This window comes from Geotrypetes seraphini, chromosome 5 (genome assembly GCF_902459505.1).
Source record: "Geotrypetes seraphini chromosome 5, aGeoSer1.1, whole genome shotgun sequence".
Classification (NCBI taxonomy): domain Eukaryota; kingdom Metazoa; phylum Chordata; class Amphibia; order Gymnophiona; family Dermophiidae; genus Geotrypetes; species Geotrypetes seraphini.
This window is the reverse complement of record NC_047088.1, coordinates 100,865,381-100,892,270: the sequence shown is the minus strand read 5'-3', so window position 1 is coordinate 100,892,270 and position 26,890 is coordinate 100,865,381. Positions and strand designations below refer to the sequence as shown.

The window sequence follows — 26,890 nt, the reverse complement described above, 5'->3', positions numbered from 1 at the left end:
ATTTCATGTGTCAAACGCGTCTTGAAATAAGTACGTTTTTAAAATTTTTTTTAAAGCAACTAGGTCAGTTTCGTTTTTAATGAAATTTGGAAGGGAGTTCCACAGTGTAGGGGCTTTTACAGAAAATATATCATTTCGCCTAGTGCCTATGACTTTTAATGAAGGGACTGAGAGCAATTGTGATGAAGAGGATCTAAGAGAACGAGAAGTTTTGTGTGGGACTATCATTTTTGTAATATATTGAGGTTCACTGAAGGTTAATGTTTTGTATACCAGAAATAAAATTTTAAACGTAATTCGATGGGTTATAGGAAGCCAGTGTGCTTTAATTAGTAAGGGGGTGACATGGTCAAATTTCTTTGCGTTATGAATTAGTTTGATTGCTGTATTCTGGATAATTTGAAGACGTCTATTTTCTTTTTGAGTTATATTAATTAGAAGGGAATTGCAGTAATCCAATTTGGAAATAATGAGAGAGTGAACTAATATATTGAGAGATTTAGTATCCAAGAATGTAGAGATTGAACGTAAAAGCCGTAGTCTGTAAAAGCATGATTTGACTAATGCACTGATATGATCATGATAAGATAGATCTACATCAATTGTTACACCTAGGATTTTTAGCTTAGATACTGGTTCAATAGGAATATTGTCAAGTGTGAATGGTGTTTTTTGGAATATATCTCTTTTCCAAGTGAAAAGCATGGATTTTGTTTTTTGAGTGTTTAGAGCCAGTTTGTTATTTTTTAGCCAGTTTTTAATTATTTCTAATTTGTCATTGATTATTTTTATTTCTGCAGTGTTTTCTGGGTTGAGAGGGTGCATTAGCTGAATGTCGTCAGCGTAAGAAAAGGTTGTAAATCCTAGTGATTGTGACAAGGTGATAAGTGGGGATAGGAAAATGTTGAATAGAAGAGGAGAGAGAATTGATCCTTGCGGAACTCCAAAAGATGAGGAGAAGAATTCGGAATAGGATTCATTGAATTTAACTCTAGAGAGACGATCCGATAAAAATGAAGTTAGCCATTGTAAGACTTGGCCCTCTACCCCTAGTGATTGTAGACGATTAAGAAGAATTTCATGATCTATGGTATCGAAGGCTGCGGATAGATCTAGAGAAAAGAGAGCTACAGATTTGTGATGGTCAAGGAAGTAATGAATGTTTGTGACAAGACCAATCATGGAATATTCGGTACTGTGATATTTACGAAACCCTGTTTGGTTTGGATGTAACGCGTTAGAGGATTCGATGAAGTCAGATAGTTGTTCGAAAACAAGTTTTTCCGTCAGTTTCATTAGGAATGGAAGATTTGAGATGGGACGGTAATTAGATGAGTCATCTTGACTGGACTTAAAGTTTTTTAATATTGGTATTACAGTAGAAGTTTTCCAAGCAGAAGGAACGGTAGCAGAAGATAAACATTTTTGAATGAGAGATAGAATAAAAGGACCAAAATAATCGAAATATTTTTTTATATAGAATGGCGGAATAATTTCTGTAGGTGAACCTTTTAAGTTGATTGATTTAAGGTGTCTTTCAATATCATTAATAGTTGGAATTAGATCCTAGGAGTAACATTTGACAATAAATTGTCTTTCCATGATCACATAAGCCAAGTGGTAAGATCTACTTTTTATAGACTTCGCCAGATTCGATCGATATCAAAATTTTTATGTGCAAAATCATTAAATATCTTAATTCATTCCCTTGTAGTCTCTAAAATTGACTACTGTAATGCATTACTTATAGGTTTGCCACAGAAAGAGCTTAGGCGGTTACAATTAATTCAGAATGCCGCTATTAAAATAATCTATAAAGCCAAAAAATTTGATCATGTTTCACCCCTACTTAAGAAAGCACACTGGCTTCCAGTAGTACATCGCATATTATATAAACAATGTTTACTCACTTTTAAAGCTATAGAATACAAAACTTCAGCCTTTATATATAGACTTTTGATACCTTATACCACCTCTAGATCTCTTAGATCTCAAGACCAACACCTATTAGCAATTCCATCATTAAAAGTTATTAACACAAGACGTAGCACAATCTTTTCAATAACAGCCCCTCAAACCTGGAACAACCTCCCACTATACCTAAGACAAGAAAAAAACCTGTCAAAATTTAAGTCTGAACTAAAAAGTTTTCTATTTATAGATGCTTTTAACGACTAAATCCTTCATATTCTTAATTTTATTACTAGGCCAAATGTCTTCGTTTCCCCTTCCTAATGTTTTTCCCTTGAATTTAATGTTTTTAATAGCGATTGTAACCATTAAATAATTTTCTTTTTGTTTCATTATAATTTGTAGAAATTCCCTCTAAAATGTATTGTAATTTGTATACATGAGTTTATTATTTTTTAATTTAATTATTGTATGTACGTTACCAAAAACTTTTATTTACTTGTACATCGCCTTGAATTTTGAATAGGCGATAAATCAAAATATTTAATAAACTTGGAAACGACAAACTATCGTTTCAAGATCATATTAGCAATATAGTTAAAATATGCTTTTATAAACTACGTTTGATTCGATCTATTTCAAAATTTCTTGAACCCAAATCCATTAACATATTAATACATTCTCTGGTTCTATCCAAAATAGATTACTATAATTCTCTTCTACTTAACATCACACAAAAAGAAAAATGAAGACTACAAATAATACAAAATACGGCAGTTAAATTAATTTATAATGCCAAAAAATACGACCATGTCACTCCTTTACTAATAGATTCTCATTGGCTGCCAATCAGCCATCAGATTAATTTTAAAATTTTGCTCTTAGTACACAAAACCTTATCCTCTAACGAACCACAATTTATTTCAAGAATGCTTATTCCTCACAACATCTCCCGATCTCTCCGCTCAATGTCGCAAAACCTTTTAACCATCCCCTCTTTGAAAATTATAGGTATTAGAAGACACAATATGTTTTCTGTAATGGAAACTCACTGCCACAGTACATTAGAGAAGAAAAACATATAACTTCATTTAAAAAAACGTTAAATACTTATCTTTTTAAAGACGCATTCAATATCTATTAATGAGACCTCCACTTGAAACTTCAAGCCTTTATTTTGTTACCTTCCCTTTTGTTTTTCCCTTTTTTGTTCTCTCTCTAACTAAAAATTGTAACTTCTCCCCGCTATCCCCACACTTCGTGTCTGTCCTAGAGTTAAAAGATGTGTATTATCCTGTTAGTTTTCATAACCTATGTTTTTATAAAGCTGTACATCGCTTAGTTAATTGAATAAGCGATATAACAAATATTAATAAAAACTTGAAACTTGTTGAAGCAGAAAAATGGCGAATCAGTATCTCCCAGGGTGGGCTTCAGGAACAGAGTGTGGATTTGCAAGAAAGAAGATTAGCACCAGTTGGACCACAAGAGCTTTAAAGGTAGGTTTGTTTTTTTTTAATTCTGAGTGACAGGAGGGAGTTGGGATGTGTCAGTCAGCCAGGATAGGAGGCAGAAGGGATCCCTCCTATCCCGGCTCACTACTGGACCACCAGGGCTTTTGGTAAGTCCAGGGGAGGCCTGTAACAGGTCCAGGAGAGGGGCGGGTGGGCACTGACCCAAATATAAACCAACACTATTGCAAAATACCAGGAGAAATGTGAACATCTCTAACTGGATGTCCCAATTCCTCTCTCTTTATAAAACATGAAGCCTATTTTGTATACAACACTTGCAATAAGCCGTTCTGGTGATTCACAAAGCACCATCATACCTAATCTTTCCTTCTTGTACAACCCCACTCTATTCCTGAACAAATGGGACGTAACAGAGAAATTCCTTAAATTTAAAGTGGGACTGATGAGCCAGCTACTAGGATAGATGATCCAAATGTGGAATCCTCACTTGCTGCTACATCTATCCTGTAAAACTTCATGAATGTGTGTAGAGAAGACCAAGTGATGGTCTACAAATCTCTTCTGGGGAAACCGCTAAAGATTCCGCCTATGAGGAAGCCACCCCTCGTATAGAGTGGGGCTTCACAGAAATAGGAGGCTGCTTTCTAGCTGCAATATAAGCAAATTAAATGGCCATCCGGATCCACCTGGAAATGGTGGCCTTCGACATTGGTCTGTCCTTACAGGTTGCTCTGATCAGCACAAATAAGTTATCTGACAAACAATATTAATTTGCAACTTCCAAGTATTTCAGCAAAAGCCTGCGCACATCCAGAAATTTTAACACACTGTCATGTTTACTCAAACCTGAGGGCATATAGGCTGGCAAACACACCTCCTGATTGATGTGGAATGCAGAAACCACTTTTGGCAAGAAAAGAAGGAAACTGCACGCAGGGTCATGCCTGAATCTATAATCCGAAGAATGGAATCTCTGCAAGATAAAGCCTGAAGCTTGGACACTCTACGGGAAGAGGTACTGGCTACCAAAAACACTGTCTTGACAGTGAGATCCATCAGAGAAGCCTGGCCTAGTGGCTCGTAAGGTGGATCTGCATGCACCCTAAGAACTAGGTTAAGATTCCAAATCGCAAAAGGCTGACACAACGGAGGGTGGAGTCATAGCGCGCCCTTTAAAAACCAAACCACATTTGAATGAGCCACAAGACAGCACCCACAGGGCTTAGGACCAAAGTAAGAAAGTTTGGCTATCTGAACCCTCAGAGATTCAATGGCTAGGCCCTTTACCAGGCCCTCCTGGAGAAAGGTGAACACTACTGGGATCACCACCAAGTTCAGGTCTTTGCTCTTTCGAGCACACCAGGACTGGAAACATTTTCAGGCCTTTGTATACACTGCAATCAACTTATTGTTGTGTAAGATAGTAGCAAGTAGATCCTGCACACTAGAGCTGTGCGCTCAACACAAAAACAGCATCCAGATGCAGACTGTCCCCCAACTGCACATGGCTCTCCTGCTATGGACCTGCGCTCTTGGGAGAAGAGACCTCCCCCAAGAGCTAACAGGGTCATAAAATTAACCGGATTCATAGAACCCTTGCTAACCAAGTACGCTTGAAACATCATATTAATAAAATCTAGGGAACCCCTTGCCCCAGAGGAGCAGAGGACCCCTCCGAACCCTGTTTTGAGCTTTTGAAGGATTTTGGTGCCCAATCACGGCTGTGCCTCGCTGGGGACCCACTTGTGCTGTTCACCAGCTCAAATTTGGATTTTTTTGGATGGTCTTCAGGTGGACTGTGCACCAGAACCCACCGAAGGGGCATGGGTGGAGGACTAAAGAAGATGCTACTTTTTCCATGCTTTTTTGGCTGTCCTGTGGATTAAGGCTTTTTAGAGGCGGGTAATTCGGTACTTGGAACTGTTGTTGGGCCGCCCTATACCTTTTACCGTGGCGGGGTTTCTCTTAGATAAATATGAAGCCTTCTGTTTCACCAGGGGTAGGCTGTTTATGTCTGCGAAAAGCTGGGTTAGTGGCTAAGAAAATTATTTGGGGGGGAATGCGTCTTGGGTCACTCTCCCTCTTATTGGGTTTTACATGCTTTGATGTTGCTTGAGAGGGGTCAGGTGCGTGTTTTTTTTCACCAATCTAAATTCTTCTTGAAGGTCTGGGGTCCTTATGTATACTCTTTGTCTCCTAGAGTTCGCAGTCTGATACTTAATACTTTAACAATCTAAATTGATTTGAGCGGTGAAGGGGTCAGCGCCCTGTGAGTGTTTCCTTTTCCCTGATCTGGTTCTCCTAGCTAATCCTCATATTATATGGTTGGGGTTTTTTTTTGTTTTTGTTATGGTCTGGTATGTTATTTGCTTTTGTTTCCTTGGTTTGTGTGGATGTCCCCTATGGAATACTTCGGGGCCCAGAGTCCAGGGCCTTGATGATCTTTCTTTTTGTTGTAGTTGGGACCTCTCTCTTTTGGTCTTGGTCCTTATTGATTGTTCCTTTTCTGTTCTTCTTGGGAGGGGGATGTTGCAATGGGAGCTGTTGCTGTATAAACCAAACAAAAATTTTTTTGACCATATCTTCAACCTTTCGTTGTATTACCTGTTACTGTCCCTGTTTGTTCAATAAAAATTGTTTTCAACTAAGATGATGCTTTTGCCCCTCCTCATGTGCTACACGGCACACAGAATACGGATGCTCCTCTGAAACCATCCACTGCAAACATGGCATGAATCCTCTGCAGCACGAAAAAGAAATCATGCAAAGAGGCAGAAAAAATAATGAAGTAAATAAAAATAAAACATGAGCAGAAAAGACTAGCTACTCCTGTCTCGCTTGTAGGAAGACAACTGGAAGTTGAAGGATAGTCTGGAGGTAAGAGGAGCAAAACTATGCAAATGAAGCTTCTTAAAAGAGATCTCATGAAATGGGATGGACTACTCGTTTGTTCAGGAATAGAATGGGGTTGTACAAGAAACCTGAATATAAACCAATCTGAATATAAACATAGGTGACTCCCCCCCCAAAAAAAAAAGGAGGAAAAAAGGTTGACTCGAATTTAAACAAGTGGGTTATATTCAAGTGCTCTGCCAGGCTCTGCACTCAGCCTCTATCTCCTGCCCGGCTCTACTCCCAGCCCCCCTCCCTCCTTGCCTGTCAGGCTCTGCACCCAGTCCCCCTCCCTCCCTGCTAGGCTGTGCACCCAAGCACCACTCCCTCCCTTGTCAGGCTTTGCACCCAAACCCCACTCCCTCCCTTGCCAGGCTTTGCACTCAGCCCCCTCCCTCTGATGCCTTGCAGGCCTCCCCTGGGCCTGTCATAAGCCCTGGTGGTCCAGCAGTAGGCCAGCAGCTTTATAGAATATTTGGAGGTCAGATATAATGCCTCCCCTCCTTCAAATTTTTTACTAATATACATCCCTCCTCCAGTTAACATCTCGGCTTTGACTCATCTACAATCTATTATCTTGGATTCTTGTGTCAATTCAGTTAATCCCGTTATTCTAGGTGACTTCAACATTCATTTTGATGACACCAGCAATGCTTCCACATCAGAAATCCTTACTTTGCTAAAAGACTTGGATCTTTACCTATTAATAACCAGCCCCACCCACATTGCTGCTAGATATGGTAGTGACCCCAATATCTCAAACTAACAATTTTCAAACACTAGCCATTTCACCCGTCCCATGGACAGACCACTTTTTAATTTCGTTTCAACAATTACACTCTAACTACCAAAGAAACCTAAAGCCTAAAATAATTACAACTAGGAACTATAGTAAGCTCGAAGCTGCAGACATCTCTTCTAATTTCAGCCTCTCTTTTGAACAATTACCCAGGTCCACTATAGATGAAAAATTGTCAATCTTCTAAACTCTACCGTACCAGCTGTTACTTTCACAATCTCTCCCCGTAAACAAAAAAAATCCATGGTACACTGCAAATTTAAATCTACTAAAAAAACAACTACGTTCTCTTGAATGGAAATGGAGGCATAATAAATCTTTTTTCAATCTTAACAAATTCAAAGAGCACGCAGCGTATTACAGATCTGAAATCAACAGAACTAAAAGAGAATATTATACTAAACAAATCAAGAAAGCTAAAAACTCTTCCACATTATACACAATTGTCAAATCCTTAACAACAAAAAAAAAAGGAAATAATTAAATCCAGTTTTACACCATCAGCTCAAGCTCTTGCAACTTTTTTCATTGACAAAATCCAGAAATTCAGAGATAATTTTCCGCCTACTGCCTCCTCACATTCTTTAGAAGATCATTTAGGCTCTCATGACCATACTAATCTATTCTATTCTAAATGTACTCATTTCACCCTCCCTAGTTTGGAGAAAATACAAAGGTGTATTAATTTGCTTAACTTAAAAGGGACTAGTACAGAGGTCATCCCCCCACCCCTTCCTTTTAAAACGGTTTTTTCCCATCTTTGGACCATACATTAAAGACTTGATCCATTCAAGTCTGTCATCTGGGTCCTTACCTACGTCTTGGAAGCAATCAATCATTTATCCTATTATTAAGGATTACAATATTAGCACCCAAGATTTGCCCAAAAACTTACAGAAAAAAGTTTTCCAACAAATCACAGATTTCGTTGAGAAAACTAATGTACTTCACCCTAACCAAACTGGTTTCCATCATTGCCACTCTACAGAACTTTCTTTGCTAGGACTCACTACCAAAATTCTATATCATCTAGACCACCATCAATCAGTACTGCTCATCTCTTTAGATCTTTCCTCTGCTTTTGATACCAAAGATCATAGCCTGCTTCTAACACGGCTTCACAAAATAGGCATATCCAATCAGGTCATGGACTGGTTTGTTTCCTATCTTACAGATAGATCTTCTAAAGTCATTTTCAACAGCACATCCTCCGAATTTATCCTTTTCCACTAAATATGGAAGGGATCCATCTTATCACCATTGCTCTTTAACATTTTCTTATCGTCCCTTCTGACAGTTGGCCAATCCATTGGCTTTACCATATTCGCCTATGCGGACGATGTGCAACTGATTCACCCCATCGATCTCAACAACACAGAAGAAATAGCCATCATCAATCAGAAATTAGGAAAAATCAAGGCTTGGTTAGACTCAAATAAACTTTCTCTTAATATCAATAAATCTAAACTTATGTTTTTTCCCTTTAAAGATGGAGCCACACTTCAGGCTCCTCTGAAGCTCGAATCTTTCCCCATCAAAGTTGTTCCCACTTTAAAACTGTTATGTGTCACTCTTGACAGTAAATTCTCGTATCATTCGCATATTAGTACAGTCGTTCAGAAATGTTTCTATCGACTCAGAATGATACATTCCCTGGCTAGGTTACTTGAACCAGCCTCTCTGAACACACTAATTCACTCTTTAGTAATTTCCTGCATAGATTATTGCAATGCCCTTTATAAGGGCATTACAAAAAAGGAAATTAGACGGCTTCAAATTGTTCAGAATACAGCAATTAAGATCATTTGTGGAGCAAAAAAATACGATCACGTTACACCTCTTTTGTTTAATGCACATTGGCTTCCCATTGTATATAGAATTAGTTATAAAATCCTATTTTTAACATTCACTACAAAATCAAATAACCAACCAGATTTCATTAATAGACTTTTAATTCCATATAACTCATCAAAATCTCAGAATCTCCTTACTATTCCCTCCCTGAAATCAATTAATACGTTGCGCTTTAATAATTTTGCTGTTACCACCCCTACTTTATGGAATTCACTATCTAACCACCTACGTAGCGAGTCCGATTTAAAAGAATTTAAAGCAAAGTTAAAAACATTTTTATTCCAAGATGCTTTTGGATAAACAACTGTCCTTTTAAGGACAAAATTAAAGCATTCTGCTATTTTTCCGCATTCCTATTGTTATTTCCTTCTATGTTGCACCTTTCCTATAATAATTGTAGTTCTTCCCCACTACCCTATTGTTTGGATGTAGATCCGTACATTTTAACAGATTTTAAAGTCAGACTTTGATGTTATTTAATATCCCTTGTTTTAATGTGTTTTTATGTAATTTTATATTGTAAACCGCTTAGAAACCTGAATAAGCGGTTCAAACAAATCTTTTAATAAACTTGAAACTTGAAGACAGGAGAGATCGCTCCTGTCTCCTGTCCCTGCTGACTGACACACCCCATCCTCCCTCCCGCCTCCTAGACTTTAAAAAAAAAAACAAAAGCCTACTTGTTGGTCCAGTGGTGAACCAGGGTAGCAGTGATCTTCCTATGCTCCTGTCCTGTACAGAGCCACTATCTGAAATGGCTGCCGCGAGCTCTCGCAACAACCTTCTGAGTTCCCATGAGAACGCACTGCAGCGATTTCAAATAATGGCTCTGCATGGGGCAGGAACATAGGAAGATCACTACTGCCCTGGTTCACCGCTGGACCACCAGGGCTCTAAAGGTAGGTTTTTAAAAAATTCTGAGTGACAGGAGGGAGATGGGATGTGTCAGTCAGTCAGGACAGGAGGCAGAAGGGATCCCTCCTATCTCGGCCCACTACTGAACCACCAGGGCTTTTGGTAAGTCCAGGGGAAGCCTGAAAAAGGTCCAGGAGAGAGGCGGGTAGACGCTGACCCAAATATAAACCAACACCATTGCAAAATACCAGGAGAATTGTGAACATCTCTAACTGGATGTCCCAATTCCTCTCTCTTTATAAAACATGAAGCCTATTTTGTATACAACACTTGCAATAAGCCGTTCTGGTGATTAACAAAACACCACCATACCACCCCTGATTTACTCAAACAGCTTTTGATTTGGAACACTTATCTCCTCAGAGAATGAAGTTAAAATTAGAATGGGGAAAAATGAGAGAATCTAAATGATTACTTCTGTTCTAAGGATCAAACAAATCCTAAAAAAAAAAAAAGGGTTTTCTTAAAATTAGGTTTATACTTCCCCCTTCATATCCGCGATGGTTAGGGGCAGAGCTGGCCCGCGAATAATATTCGGGCCAGTTCTGCCCCTAACCCCCGATTCCCCTGGCTATTTTAAGCCCTGTAAGCCCCCCCCTCCCCCACCTTTAAGCCTTACCTGGTGCTGTAGCGGATTTTCAGGGCAGGAGCAATCTTCCCACGCTCCTGCCCCGTGCAGACCGCTCATAGGAAATGGCTGCCTTGAGCTCCCGTAGTCTCTCGAGCCATTTCCTGTGAGCGATCTACATGGGGCAGGAGCGTGGGAAGATCGCTCCTGCCCCAAAAACCTGCTAGACCACCAGGTAAGGCTTAATGGGGGGCTTACAGAGCTTAAAATAGCCTGAAAAAAGAAAAAGGAATTTTAGGTTTAAAATCACAAATAAGTGAATCTGTAGATATGGAAACCGCAAATACGGAGGGGGAAGTGTAGTTTTATTTCTTAACATTGTAAATCTACCTTAATTTAGCTGACAACAGATTTGAAAATTTAGGCTGGTCTTAAAATAAAGAGCAAACAAATCCTCACTAAAGTCCTAGGAGTAAATATGATAAACGAGTGGACCTTACATACCTGCTAGAGTAGGCAGAATCCTGAGAATATGGGGTGCCTCCACGGGGTGTGTAAGGTGTGTCTTGGGAGGAGCAAGACTGTGTGGAGCTGGGTGTATACTGGCTATATGATCCAGGGGTGTCTGGCCGTCCACTGGAGACGGATACTTCCTGGGAGGAAGGGGTGCCATTGCCTGGGGTAGAAGGCAGAATGTTGGAAAGGCAGGAAGAATCAGTGGATATGCGCCGACGGGTGTCAGACTGCAATGATAGATAGGCAAGAAAAATAAATACAAAAAAAAAAAAAAAAGGACAGGTCCAGTCATTCTAGAGACACACTTATTTTGTAACAAATATAATACAACACTTAAACCTAATGAGAAAACTGTATTGTAAAATCTTATATATATGCCATAGTTAGCTTCCTCTGCTATACTTTTCCCTCGCCAGTGGAGTGTCGATCTAACAAAGGAGCAATCTTTCCTTACCACTTCATTCTGAGGCAGGAACTTCTCTGTCAGTGCCTTCCCACTTGTGGGTACAGTCTGAGGCGTGTAAGAACCACTAACAATCAAGTCATAGTACTTCATTCTTTGCTGTCCTGTAGCAAGACAGTTGGGGACAGTGAGAGAGGGAAAAAAAAGGTGACCATTTATACAAACATCGTATTCATGTGTCCTTCACTGTAGCTGTCCATACTATATTCATGTTTTACACTGATTCTTCAAGAATTCTATCAAAAATTGCTAATAATGGAACAGGCAATACTAACTTGGAAATACCAGTGCCACTATGCATTATCGCCCCAGTACATATCATTCCCTTCACCTTACACAGTGTTCACTCTAAACTGCACTTATGTTTAAACACACCATGAATTGGAAAGGGAGCACACACATCTAGCAACTCTGCACACAGAATTTTTGCTGGCTTTATTGTGAACATAGCCTATACCACACACATCACATTAAGCCTCAAAACTTGCACATAAATATTTTTCAAGTACACGTGTGTCAGCAAAAATCAGAAAGAGCAATGTACACCACCACTGATTTTCTCATTTATTCTATATTCTCTTTTTTCTTTGCACCTCTGTCCTCTTCTACCAGTTTCAGTGGTCACAGCAGCAGCCAATACTATACTTTCTTTCTGTTCTATACCAAGATTAGGTTTATAGTTCCTTCGATAATCTTGATAGTCCCTGGATGATTCCATAAGCTAGGTGTTCAGTCCCAAGCCGCAGTTCAGGTGTTGCAGAAATCTATATCTTTTCTAAACACATGCTCTACCCCCTTAGGCTAAGTCAGCAAACAACCTTAGTTCAGTCCCAAAGTCAAGCACATACCTGCAAATCCAGGACAAGGGGGAATGGGGGAGAATCCCCATCAACATAAGTAAACCATAAACTGGCTTGCTCTGCAAAATATTAAGTGAGAAACAGGCACAAAGACAACAGAAAAAAAACCATTGAGGACCAATGCATTCTAACCTTTTGTGTGCAGCGAGCATCCCCAAAAAGGCCTTAAGTAAAGTATACACTCACAGAAACTCTACACAGGACCTGCCAACTTCCTGGAAAAACTTCAAACCTCTAATGAGAATGACCGAGGCAGAAAGGAGCAGGCTACTCCAACAACTGAGTGAAGACAGAAAGGGCAGATCATATGGAATCTTACAGGGACTAACAAAAAGAAGATTATCGAAGGTATAAACTTAATCTTCCATTCTGCTACGGCCCTTCCGGATTCCATATGCTAGGTGACAAACCAAAGCCACAGTAGCTAGGGAGGGACAGAAGAGCCTGCCATCAAACCAGAGGTCCCAAAAATGGCATCAGAATGCGCTGCCACAACTCAGTTTAAGTTTGTATTGTTTGTCTCTCATTGAATATATTTTAAAATGTTCATCGCTTAGAATATTGATTAAGCGATTAATCAAGAGAAATAATAAACTTGAAACTCAGTAAAACCAGGCAAAAATATGAAGAGAGCACCAAGAAACCACCCTGCAAATAAAACGGTATAGAAATTTTTAAAATAAATAAATAAATGCCCCCCACGACGCAGCCACACTTCTCGTCAAATGCTGTAAACGAGATTGGCGGCTGCTTACCACGGGTGACAAAAGTCTCAAAATGGCCATTCTAATCCATCGAATGACTGAGGACTTGGATGCCGGCCTATCACGGTGAGGCGCAGTTGTGAGAACAAAAAGGCGATAAGACAGCCTGAACTCAATTTCCTTACCAAATAAAGGAGCAAGACCCTCCAGACATCCAAATTGCAGAAAATCTGATCTATGTGCTCCAACTTGTTGGATGAAATGCCAGCAACTTAACCTCCTGATTGGCTTCGAAGGCCAAGACCACCTGCAGCAAAAAGGAAGGTACAGTACAGAGAAAGACACCCGCGTCCGAAACAACAGAGAAAGGGTTCCTTGCACAAAAGAGCAGAAACTCTAAAATACACCATGATGAGACAACGATGACCATAAAAACCGACTTTCAAAGGGGCCCTCACCAAGGGAATGTTAAGATTCCATGAAGGGAAAGGAAGACACAAAGGAAGACGCAGACAAAGCATCCCCCTCATACACCTCGTCACATCTGAAAGAGCAGTAAGCAAACTAGTGCCTCAGCACACTCAAAAACACACAAAGCCTGCAACCTGAACTTTCAGGGAGGCTACTGCCAGACTTCTGTCTAAACCCTCCAGAAGGAAAGCCAGAACTACCTAACTGGGAGGCTCCACCCGATTCCTAGAACTCTACTGTGAGAAAGCCTACCAGGCTTTGGCAGAGGAAGCCATAGTAGAGGGAACTTTGAGCGCAAAAGAGTCAAGAAAACTACCTCCAAATAACCGCTCATCATCAAGACTGAGCGCTCAAGAGCCATGCAGTAAGACCAAAATGCTGAGGGTACTCCATAGATACCGGTCCCTGACTGAGAAGATATCAAAGAAAAGGGAGCCGGAGCCTCTATCCCACCAAAAATGTATGAGAACTGCATACCATGGGCAGTGAGACCAATCCAGAGCCACTAGACACCCCAAGGCCTGGATGCGACTCTATCCAGCGGAAGACCCAATCAACCAGAGACCATGGAGGAAACATCTTACAGGAACTCGTGAGCCAGCCAAGGCCAAACCAAGGAATCCGGACCTAGCTTCCATGTTGTTCGGCAACCGAAAAGGCACCCAGCCTTCAAGATCTCTGCCGAAGCCAGCGAACTCCAGCTCTTGTAAGAGCCAACAGAGCGGCTTCTGAGAGAGGAACTATCAGCCGAGGGTCACTGCCGGAACATAAAACTGCGGCCCCATGGGCTGCTGAGGAAGACAGAAGAAGCTCTTCTGCCCAGAGGAACGCCACTAAGCTTTCTAGTCCAAGGGAAAGAGTACTAGAGCTTCCTTGTGAAGTACATACGCCACTGTTGTGCCATCAAAGAAATTTGCACCATTGGGCTTTCTGAAGGAGCTGGAGAGCAAGTAGCACAATCTGAATTTCCAGAAGCTCAAGACTATAGGTCAATCAACAGATCAGGAGTCCACTACCCCTAAATGGAGTGGGCCCCACAAAGAGCCCACAACCCAACAGGCTGGCATCCATACAAAGAGTTATCCACTCTGAAATCTGAAGAAGCTAGCCATGGCCAAGAGCCACCCCCTAAAGCCACCAGCTCAAATTGCTGCCAACTGGGTCGTCCAGGAAATAAAGTCTCTAAAGGGGGGGAAAAACTTAGCGGAGATCACCAAGAGTGAAGGGAATCCCGTCAAGGGTGCCTGGGTGCTCTGAACTAGGGGGATCGCATCCAAGGTGGCTGCCTGAGACCCAAAACCTGCAGATAAAACCAGGCCAAGAGAGCCGGGCAGTCCAAAAAAATTCTGTTGATGAATATTCTGACTACTTGCCCTGAGAAGAAACACACGTCCCTGTCAGAAGATGAAGAAAGGCCCCAGAAACTCCAGGGACTGGGAGGACACCAAGTGTCTCTTCATGAACTTGCCAACGCCTGCAGCAGAGTCACTACCATCCCTACCGTGCCTTCATACACCCAATGAGAAACAGCCTGGAGCACCCGCTGTCCCAAGAAGGGTGGATGGAGAACCCCTGCTGGCAGAAAACTGCCTCAACTACAATCATTTCGACAAAAATGCGTGAACAGTCACAAGGCCAAGGGGAAATGCAGTTGCAGAACATGGAAACCTAGAAACCTCTGGGCAGAATGAAATATGGAGGTAAACCTCTGGGAGATCCAAAGACACTGGAAACTAGTGCTGCCCGATTCAGGAAAAAAAATTTTGATTCGAATCAGCCTATTGAATTGGTTTTTCGATTCGATTTTCCTGCCCAATTGGGTGTTTTTTCAAATATCCTGGTGAGTTTATTTTATAGCCTGTTCACCCCCTTTGCCTTCTAACCACACTGGCGCTGTGGTGTAAACAAAATAAAGAAACAAAAAGGACTTTTCCTCTATCTGTTAAATTCTAGCTCACGTTTGCTGTCTATCACCAGTTCTGGCAGGATACACTTTTCAAGTTTGACATATTGTAATCAGAAAACAGAAAATAAAATTATTTTTCTACCTTTTGTTGTCTGGTCAATATTCAAATCTTGGTCCCAGGCTCTGGTTGGCTTCTGATAACTTGCTTGCCAGGGTCTCCTTCTTTTCTTCTTTCTCCGTGCTAACTATCAATCTTCTATCTCTGTCCTCCCCTTCCGTTTCCCTTCCCTCCCCCGGAGATCTGGCATCTTTCCTTTTTTTCGTCTCCATCCACAGATCCATCTTTTCTCAACTACCCTTTCATCCAGCATCTTTCCCTCCTCACCCACCACCCCAGGGTCCACCATCTCTCCCTTTCTTTTCCTAACTACCCTCCCTTGTGTCCAACTTCTCTCCCTTTCTGTCCCTTCCCTCCCTAATTCCCATTGTCTCCACTATTTTTAGACCCATTATTTCTTCCCCCCCCAAAGTCCGGCATATGCACATCTCTTTGAACCCCCCTTCCCTCCCTCCGTGTACTTCTACACCAGAGCCCCCTCCCCTGAAGGCCTGCACCCCACTCCTGAAAGCCTTTCCCCCCACCCCTGAAGGCCTGTCCCCCCGTCCCTGAAGGTCTGTCCCCCATCCCTGAAGGCCTATGCCACCATCCCTTGCCTGTTCTCCCCTTGAAGGTCTGTCCCCCCTTAAAGGCTTGTCCCCCCCTGAAGGCCAGTGCCACCATCTCTAGCCTGTTCCCCCCTTAAAGGCCTGACCCCCCCCCCCCCCCGAAGGACTGCGCAACCCCCCCCCCCCCACGAAGGCCTCCGTGTTTCCCCTGGCCTCCCTGCACTGTCTATCTTATAGCTTCAGCCTGCAGCGAAGATCGCAGTTACAGCGTCTTTGCAAAGTGCTTTGAGCTGTTTCCTCTGCTGCAGTCCCGCCCCTCCTCTGACATCAGAGGCAAAGGAAACAGCTTAAAGCACTTTGCAATGACGTTGTAACCGTGATCTTCGCTGCAGGCTGAAGCTATAAGGTAAACGGTGCGGGGAGGCCAGGGGGAACACAGAGGCCTTCCCGGGGGGGGGGGGGGAGGGGATGCGCAGTCATTCAGGGAGGACAGGGGGGAAGCCGACAACAGCATTTCCTGACTGACCCTCCCTCCTCGCCCTCTAAAGCAAATGCGGCAGCAGCCAGCCAGCAAGAACAGCGCTGCTGCTCCTGCTTTAGGGGGCGAGGGGGAGGGTCTGAATCAGGAAGCCAAATTTTTTTTTTTGTTTTGAATCCATTCGAATCAATTCACCCGAAGTGAACCGGTGAACCGATTTAAATCGTGAATCGGGCAGCACTATTAGAAACTCCCCTCGAGACAGCAGCTAGCACTATGTACTCCATTGTCCATTTGGAAAAAGGGAATTCGCAAGAAGTGGGTGACCGACTGTAGATCCACCAAAAAGGTTAATCAAAAAAGCAAAAAGCCATCTAAATAGATGGCCTATACAATAAAGTCAAAATGAAGGAAAAGATCTCAGAATTGCCACTCCAGCGGATCATAATATTATAATCCACATAAGGAATTGTGGCGTGGTTATCTTTCATTGATCAAAAAACCTTCTTGACCAATAGTATGACTTAATTCATCATAAATATTAATATTTCACTACTCATCATAATTTAGATAAAATAGTAAAAAATTATCTTATCATAAATATGTTTTTTTAATAAAGATTTTTCTTTTCTTTTACAAAAAACTGTGCAAATTCGCAAGTCTCAAAAGGTGCAAAACAGCAACTGCCAAATAGTTTTAACTGTGCAAATTAGCAAAACACAGAAAATGCAGCAGAGCTGCTGCTCTTGTGCAAATAAGCAAAATAGAGCAAAGACATATCAGAAAGCCAAAAGGCATTTAATCTTGTAGTTTAGTAATGCAAGATATATTGCTTAGACCCCATGAACTGTATCCAACGGGAACCCGTTTCGCCGCTGTCATGCGGCTTCCTCAGGGTTTTGATTAATTTACGGGTTAAAGCAAACGACAAATGCTTTAACCCGTAAATTAATCAAAACCCGTCGGATACAGTTCATGGGGACTAAGCAATATATCTTGCATTACTAAACTACAAGATAAGTGCCTTTTGGCTTTCTGATATGTCTTTTCTCTATTTTGCTTATTTGCACAAGAGCAGCAGCTCTGCTGCATTTTCTGTGTTTTGCTAATTTGCACAGTTAAAACTATTTGGCAGTTGCCGTTTTGCACCTTTTGAGACTTGCGAATTTGCACAGTTTTTTGTAAAAGTAAAAGAAAAAGAAAAATCTTTATAAAAAAACATATTTATGATAGGATAATTTTTTACTATTTTATCTAAATTATAATGAGTAGTGAAATATTAATATTTATGATGAATTAAATCATACTATTGGTCATGAAGGTTTTTTGATCAATGAAAGATAACCACACCACAATTCCTTATGTGGATTATAATATTATGATCCGCTGGAGTGGCAATTCTGAGATCTTTTCCTTCATTTTGACTTTATTGTATAGGTCATCTATTTAGATGGCTTTTTGCTTTTTTGATTAACCTTTTTGGTGGATCTATTTATTTGTGGTTAATCCTCTCTCATTTTTCTAATTAACGTTTGATTGACCGACTGTAGAACTAGAATATATCTCCAATTCTCTGAGCCCTTCTGGCATGAGAAAAATAAGGAGTATCCGCCTAAGTCCCCATTCATAGACTGGAACAGGGTCGAGCATCCCGAAAACTAAGAGGCGGTGCAGAATTTCGCAGACCCTGGTCTCTGTTGCCATCCACTTGCCGGAGTCTAGAAACCAAGCTAGAGGCAGGCAAAGGAGTACTAACAAGTGTCTGACAAAAGTCGAATCCACTCCTGACAACACGGTAGAAGACAGCCTGCGAGCAAGGATGTGTATGACTGTGTCTGTGTGTGTATGGCATAGCCATTGCACAGGAACCTCAGGACACCTGAAATTGGAACAGGGGGTAACATGATCATAGACCTGGGAATGAAAACCTGAGTATCCCTGAATATACCTGAAGAAATGAAGAGAACAACGATCCCCTCCAACGTTCAGCAAAACTGGTTCACAGGGAGCAACGTAAGACAGCGTTCACAACATCTAAGTAGAGGTCATCCAGACCTATACCAAGAAGAACCTGGCTCTTGAAAGGACGGCCGCTGAAGGGAGATCCTCAAGGCAGCGTCCTCATCCAAAGACAGTCCAAAGAGTTCAGTGCTCAGATTCTGCACCAGCAGAAAATGTACTAAGAATTTGAATTAGATCATAAAGGTCGACCAGCATCACAGCCACACCAACTAGCACCAGTGGGACAGGCATGCATTTCCACAGAGGCATTGCGCAGGCTGGAATGACAGGCATGTGTCATAAAGAAAGCAGCCACCACCACTCAGCTACCTGAGAATGCTAGAAAAAAAATATTCTGTAAGGCAACAGCCTCCTGTGATCCCGAGAGCCCTGAAACTGCACTCCCCCATCACTAAGGAGGGCTGCACACTGGAAAACCTGCACGGCGGAATCTACCTTAGGCTGTGCATACCTGCCAAGAAGCAGGATCCAGGTGATAAAGTATAGACATAGCTGTAGCAGATCGGAAAGAGGTTTCTGGAGATCACGTTCTGAAAGCAGACCCAGGAGCTGTGGATGGAATGGAAAAGTCACAGGAGACCAGTCCAGGACCAAAGCCTGGAAGGTGGAAAATCCAATTGGAGCTGTTTCAGAACATCAGCCGTAAAGAGATGGACAGAAGCCCGCTGAAAATGTGAAGAAGGATCAGCACCTCCAAGTCCGGATGTTCAGGGCAGACGAGGAGACCAGTCTCAACAAAGGCATCAGCCGAATCCAAATTAAATACACTGGCAGGAGACAGAAGAAGCATAAAATCAGTATGACAACTGCAATAGAGGTCTGGCAAGGACAGACAAGAGAGCTCTCAAAAAGGAAGCTGCGCCACAGACTGAAAAAGCCCCAAAATGACCAACGGCTGCATCAAACAAGTGGGGGTCTGAGGATACGCTCTTCAGAGGAGCCAAATAAAATCTGGTGAAAAGGCCCACTCTGCAACCATGGCAAGGCTCTGCTTTGGGACATGCGTCGCATCAAAAAAGTCCCCAGACACGGAACGCAGGCGTACTGCAGTAGTCTCCCGAATGGCCGCTGGGTGAGATTTTCTTTGGATGGCACAGGCCAGCTCCCCAGCCCAAGAGGACATAGAGGCGGTGAAGTCCAAAGCTCCCGCACTCTCCTCTAGGGTGCTAAGACACACTGTAAGCAATTGCTGATCCGGTGCAATCAATGTCCACATTCAATAGATATGGGGCTGTGGAGTCCATCCCAATCAATTTTGAGTTAAATTGGATTTGACTGGTTAGGACATTGAGGGGGTTTTCGAGGCAGAAATCAAAGTGAGAAAAAAAAAGATCGATTTTAAAATACAAGATGGCCGTCACAAATTCATGCCAAAAACAGCAAAAATAAACAAAACCCAAAAATAAAAATATAGCAGTTGGAGTCTGGGGAGGTGAGGGACCTGAAACCTACCCACAGAAACTTAAAAAACGAAGTTTAAATCAATCCATAAGCCACCCCCCGAAGTTTCCAAAGGAAATAATGGATGTACTCACAGTCTTTGTAGTACCTTTGTCTGTCAGCGTTTTAAAAGCAACTGAGTGGAGAAAAAGGACTTTCCAAACGTACAGGAATGAAGATCTTCGAACTGCCAGCCAGCCAGAGAGCAACTACAACCCCCGCCTCCACTAATCCTCTGTCACGTGGTCAAAGGCGGGAAAGGAAGCTTGCGCCTTGAAACCTAGGTGAGTTTCTGTCCACACATACAAAGCCTGTGCTAGAAATCTGTGACAGAATCACCGGCCAGCAGACTTCCACGGGAAAGGACCCTGGGAACTTGATGAGGGTGGCACACAGCAGGCTGGCTCCACAGATCCACCAGAACTTCCTGCATCCTTTTCTCCAACAAAGGACCACCAGGGAGGAGTCTCAAGGCACTGAAGACACCAAAAAAAGAACTTTAAGCAAAAAAATAAGAAATGGAAGCAAAGCAAAAGTAGTTCTGCTTGGACTACTTGCAGAAATTGAAACTAAGGTTGTTTGCTGACTTTCAGCCTAGGGAGGTGGAGCATGTGTTCAGAAAAGATGTGGATTTCTACAACACTTGCACTGTGGGTTGAGATTGAACACCTAGCATATGGAATCCAGAAGGGACGTAACAGAATATTTTGATTTTATACCAAAGAAGCAGATTACAATGAATAGAAAAACCTTCTCCATGAAGGGAGTTACAAAATAGTTTTCCAAACAAAATTAATTAATAGTACAATTGGTCCTAAAAATAGAGGACTTTCAGAAAAATTTCAATATTCAAGACTGATAATTAAGTTTAAAGAAGGAATTACCAACAATTACTTCATAAATCAATTATAGTTGATTAATACTGGAAAACAAGAATGTTTTTAAACCTTTCTAAAATGCAAATAGGATGGTGATTATTGTGAGCCTGCCTGCACAGACAGGAAAAAATGCTTGAGTACCTGAATAAACTCAATCAATTTGTACCTTTGCTTAATCTTTGTAAACCGCATAGAACTTCACGGTATTGCGGTATATAAGCTGTTATTATTATTATTCCAGATTATTATGTTTTGATATGCCTAAGTCTGCCCTCCAATATTTTTCAGCAATATTTTTCATAGAAGGGAAATCTAAATCAAATTTCTGTCTCCATCTTGAATTCAACCAATTACTAGGAAATACAAGTAAGCACCCTAAATCTTTTGCATTATCACCATGAAATCATTTGACATAACATAGCAGATGACGGCAGTTAAAGACCTTAAGGTCAAATCTAGTTGGCCCAACAAGATAAATTCAAATGGTATGATGTGATACTATATATGCATATTTGATCTTGATTTGTCCTTGCCATTTTCAGGGCACAGACCATAGAACTCTGCCCTACTGGTGTTGCCATCTAATCACCACTAAGCTTGTTTGGTTCCATGCCTTCCATACAGAATTCATTTGTATTTATCCCACTCATTTAAAAGTCAGACGTGATTTTAAAATACATGCATGAGTTTAATGTAAACCAATGTATGGCTTATGGTTTATTAATATTTGATCAAATTGCCTAATTTGCCAAGCAAATCGAGGTGATGTCAGTAAAATTAAATAAGAGAAAAGAATGCTATTAAAAAGAACAGCCACTTACACACACAAGAAAGTCAGCAGATGTAGCCCTTAGTTTATTTATAAGAGGTGTAATCCTTTCAAATTTTCCTAATTTAAAAATCAAATCTCATAGTATTTTGCAAAAGCTGTAGTCTCTATAATTTTAAAGAGATTGAATTATATAAAGAATTGCAATAATCCAACTGTGGTAATAAAATAGCTTGAGCAATAATTCTGAATCTTTGCATTTCCAGTGAAAAACAGATAGATCACAATTTGTGTAAGTTAGATAAATGAACTATCTAGAAAATTTTTGTATGACTCTCAAATGTTAGTTTAGAATCCAGTATGACTTTAGACATTTTCAATCTTAAATATTTTGGCCATAACTATAGCACTGATTTCCTCTGTGGCAAACTAACTCTGGCTGTAGTGATGGGTTTTCTGAAGCAATCTGCCTGCAACTGTAAAGATAACCATTCTCCTCTCTGGAAACCTAAGGTCAACTTTCTCCACTTGCAAAGCTTCAAGGTAACTCGCATTTGTCAAGTTGTGAGCATAATTCTTGAGGACAAACCAATGTAAGCCTGCAGTATAAAAGGCTCATCTGACTGGTACTCGTAATACTGCCTTTTATTATTTAGCTCCAATTTTGTAGAACAATCTCCCCCAGGAGTTAAGAAAAAAAACTTTCTGTAGTTCGGTTTAGAAAACATTTCAAAACTTATTACTTTCAGTTGGCTTTTGGGGCTGAAGTAGAATATAGTAGATGGTTAGGGAGATGAATGATGAAATCTGTGAAAGCAAAGAATACACATATTGAATAAATATATAGGAATTTTTAAGGGTATGTATTTATGAGGTGGGCTTTGGACTTCTATTTATGGAATTCCTCTCCGGGGTTTTATTGTTTTTATTATGTAAATTGCAGAATGAATTTGGTCTTAAAGGCGGTATAACAAGTATAAAACCGTAAACTGTATAGGATAGAAGGGGTTACTTATGATGAACAGTAGTACTGTTGATTTACTTTGGATTAACATTGCAACCTAAGTAGGCACCAGCTTTTGAATGCTTCAAAAACTTTAATATTTTTACAGAAAATACAAAAGGAGAAGTCTTAATTATTTGCTTCTTTTAAATACCACCGGAATTACAAATTTATTTTAAATGGCATTATTATTTTTAATCCTAATGCCTTGAAACATGCTTCACAAAGAAGAAAATCTTTGTGAAGTATTTGAATCTCTCACCTTTTATGTCCAGCTGTGCATGGATGATGTTGCCCATGACAGAGGTGTTGTGAAGGTTTTTGACTGTTTCCTTGGCCCCTCGTGTGTTGGTGAAAACTACCTTAGCAAGCCCCAAGTGCTTGCGGTTTTTGGGGTTATAGAGGATCTCAATCTCTTCGATGTCCCCATGTTTCTTACACATATCAGCCAGGAACTGTTCCTTGATGTTGTCATTGAGTCGGGCAAAAGTCACCTCCTTCAGGGGTATTTGGCCAACATAGAACTCATCCAGCTGCAAATAGGTAAGCAGAAGTTGCTGTCATTAGTACAGAATACAGGTCCTATACAAGGAAACATTAGGTTCTTACCTCAATTTTCTTTCTGGTAGACACACACTCCATTCCTGAATTTGTGGGTAAGTCAGTCTGTTCTCACGAGAATTTTTGAAGGGAGCTTCATTAGCATTCTTTTGCTCTGTCTCCTAGCCTTCTGGGCTATCCAATTCCTCAGTTCATACCAAAGCAGATGGTAAGTCCTGAAGAGAAAAAGAACATGGAGGGGTACAGGACACATCCTGAGCAACATGTCTGCTCTGCTAATATCATTAAACATATTAACAGATAAATAAAATTTAACCACTGGCAATATATAACAAGGTGAAAAACAAGTCACCAACTTGAGTGCAACCTGCACTAAGAGTGTGGGAGTTTTTAAAGATACCCCCTAGCTTCCTCAACACAGCAGTCGCTTCCTCTATCCTTGTCAAGGTTGGACAAAGGAAAGAAACAAGATGTTTGGATTCCCCGGCATCTCTGAGACAGTAAAGTAAGCAAATGCACATCTGACAGGGCGGGCTTCAGGAATGGAGTGTCTGTTTACTAGAAAGAAGATTAACAAGGTAAGAACCTAATCTTTTCTTCTAGTGCAACAGACACTCCATTCCTGAACTTGTGGAAAGTATCAAAGCTGTCCCCCAAATTTAGCCTGGTGAGACATATGAGCCTGCTGTCAGAACTGATGATCTGAATGCAGAGTTCTATCTGGCCACCACATCTACCCTGTAAAACTTTGTAAACATATGCCGAGGCGATCAGGTGACAGCTTTACAGATTTCTTCTGGGGACACCGAAGAAGATTCTGCTCATGAAGCTATGCTTCTAGTTCAGTGCACTTTTATAGACATTTTCTGCTTATGATGTAGGCTGAAACGGCCATACAGCTCCATCTTGAAATTGTTGATTACAAGGCTGGATGACCTTTACGGGCAGCTGTAGTCAGTATGAACAGATGATCCAACAACCAAAATCTGTTTGTAACCTCTAGATACCCCAGTAAGAGTCTTGCGCACATCCAACGATTTCAACACCTGATCACTCTCTCTCAATCCCAAAGGAGTGAAGGCAGGTAAGCAGACTTCTTGACTGATGTGGAAGCTGGAAACCACTTTCAGTAAGAAAAATGGGGCTGTGCATAAGACTACATCTGAATCCAAAATTCTGAGAAATGGATCTCTGCAGCATAAAACCTGAAATTTCGATACTCATCACACAGAGGTAATCACTATAAAAAAAACCCATATAGATGGCGAGATCCTTCAGGGAAGCTTGCTCCAGAAGTTCATAGGGCACTTTCACCAGTGCCCAGAGGACCAGATTAAGATTCCACGTTGGAAAAGGCTGTCACACCAAACGGCGGAGGTATAATGCACCTTTCAAAAACCTGGATGTGCGGCTACGGTGCTCTTATTAATCCTAGGCCCAAAACAGGAGAGCTCCGCAATCTGAACATTCAGAGAACCAACCACTAGGCTTTTTTCCAGATCTTCCTGCATGAAGGCGAGTACCACAGAGATCGGTGCCAAGCTCTGGTCCTCACTCCTCTGAGCACACCAAGTTTGGAAGCATTGGAAGTACTGTAACCCGACCCTCTAAGGGCTCATGGTCTGCTGTCCAGTAAGAACTTTGGCTTACGATCCTGCACGCTGACCACATGATCATCCAGACCTTTCCCAAAAAGTAAATGTCCCTTAAATGGTAATTTACTCAAGATCACCTTAGAGGAGGAATCTCCTGCCACTGTCTGATCCACAGCATCCTGAAGGCGGAAATGGAATAAGCAGACATTTTGCTTGTGACTCTGAAAAAGTCATACAGAACATCAACTACTTAATCCACCCCAGACATTAAAAACTGGAGATCCTTCCCAATAATAGTCTCCAGATCGTAGCGCTACTTGGAGTTGCAACCCCGGAAATTAAAATATGCCGCAGCAGCTGCTTTCAAACCAGAGGCTTCAACTTCAAAGAGCTTATGAATAAAATCCAGTCCTGGGCATCCTTTAATACTATGCCTCCTTTACTGGGAAGGTGGGAAGGGAAGTATGCTTTGTAACCTGCGCCATGCGTGAATCCACTTTCGGAGGACCAAAGAGCTGGAAAACAGGAGGTCTGTGCCTCTGTGCTGCTCATAAGCGAACACTGTGTAGCAGAGGACTATGGAATCTATCTTTAATTCCTGAAGGGATTCCATGATCACCGCCAAAAGCACGGAGGGCTTAGCTTGCGCACAGTCGTGTCCTCTCCAAGATCAAGGACATCCATCAGGATCCATATCCGGCCCCCCTTAGAGATGAAGGAGCATCGCCTGATACAGAAAACCCTGACTGGGAGAGTAAAGGCATCAAAAGAGAAGTTAGGTTCTTACCTGCTAATTTACTTTCTTTTAGCCTCTCCAGACCGGTATAGGTATCTTACAAGTGGGTATATATCTCATCATGATCAGCAGGTCAAAACTGTGGAATAGTACATAATAGGTGCCTTTCCCTATTCCTATCAGTCTGCCAAATAGCCAAGCAGAATTAAGAACTTGAAAAAGAAATAAACAAGACCCCGAACAGGAATAACAACTAATATAACCAAATGCTGTTGGAAAATGCAAAGGAGAGATCCCAGCAAGAAAATATCCCCACAGCTCACCAGCTATGCCAGCCAAGCCACAGCCGCTGTTCTTCAATTCTCCCCGACCCTAGAAAAATACTAGAAGCCACAGAAAAATCAAAAACTGCATGTACAACAGCCACAAGAACAACACAACAATAGACAGGGTGGGGTCCTATACCGATCTGGAGAGGCTAAAAGGAAGTAAATTAGCAGGTAAGAACCTAATTTCTCCTTCTTTAGCAACTCTCCAGACCAGAATAGGTATCTAACAAGCGGGATGTACCAAAGCAGTCCCCATCATGGGTAGGACCCCCAAAGGGCCGACACCAGAACACGCTCATCGAACACCGCGTCCCGACGCACCTGAATGTCCGCACAGTAGTGTCTGACAAAGGAATACAAGGAAGACCAAACAGCAGTCTTACAAATGTCCCCCGGAGGCACTAGCAAAGACTCAGCCCAAGATGCCGCCTGACCCCAAGTGAAATGAGCCTTGAGAAATTCCAGAACAGGCTTTTTCTGAAGATATGCGGATGCAATAGTCTCTTTGATCCAATGCGCAATGGTATCCTTGGAAGCGCCAACCTCCTTACAAGGACCCACAAGAAGGACAAAGAGATGATCCGATTTCCTGAACTCATGGGTCCTCTGCACATAAGAGCGAAGAACCCAACAGACATCTACGCTTGCGCAACTGTTTCTGCTCAGAAAATCTCTCCCGATTACCCAACACCGGGAGGACCACTGCCTGATTAATATGTTTGTGAGTGACATTGCTGAAGGGTTAGAAGGAAAAGTATGCCTTTTTGCAGATGATACCAAGCTTTGTAACAGAGTAGACACCGAAGAGGGAGTGGAAAATATGAGAAAGGATCTGCAAAAGTTAGAGGAATGGTCTACTGCCTGGCAACTAAAATTCAATGCAGAGTAATGCATTTGGGGATTAATAATTGGAAGGAACCGTATATGCTGGGAGGTGAGAAGCTGATATGCAAGGACGGGGAGAGGGACCTTGGGGTGATAGTGTCCAAAGATCTAAAGGCGAAAAAACAGTGTGACAAGGCAGTGGCTGCTGCCAGAAGGATGCTGGGCTGTATAAAGAAAGGCGTAGTCAATAGAAG

The 26,890-nt window shown here is 41.6% G+C and overlaps 1 protein-coding gene across 1 annotated transcript in view; it reads right to left on the bottom strand.

Annotated features, from left to right (window-relative positions):
* SETD1A (SET domain containing 1A, histone lysine methyltransferase) overlaps positions 1-26,890 on the bottom strand; it is a 350,806-nt gene that overhangs the window by 217,254 nt on the left and 106,662 nt on the right. Inside the window, exons 4-6 of the mRNA XM_033946630.1 lie at positions 22,853-23,123; positions 11,385-11,497; positions 10,919-11,157 (exon numbers count right to left, since the gene is read on the bottom strand). Coding sequence (XP_033802521.1) covers positions 10,919-11,157; positions 11,385-11,497; positions 22,853-23,123 — 623 coding nt within the window. The remainder of the gene's footprint in view (positions 1-10,918; positions 11,158-11,384; positions 11,498-22,852; positions 23,124-26,890) is intronic.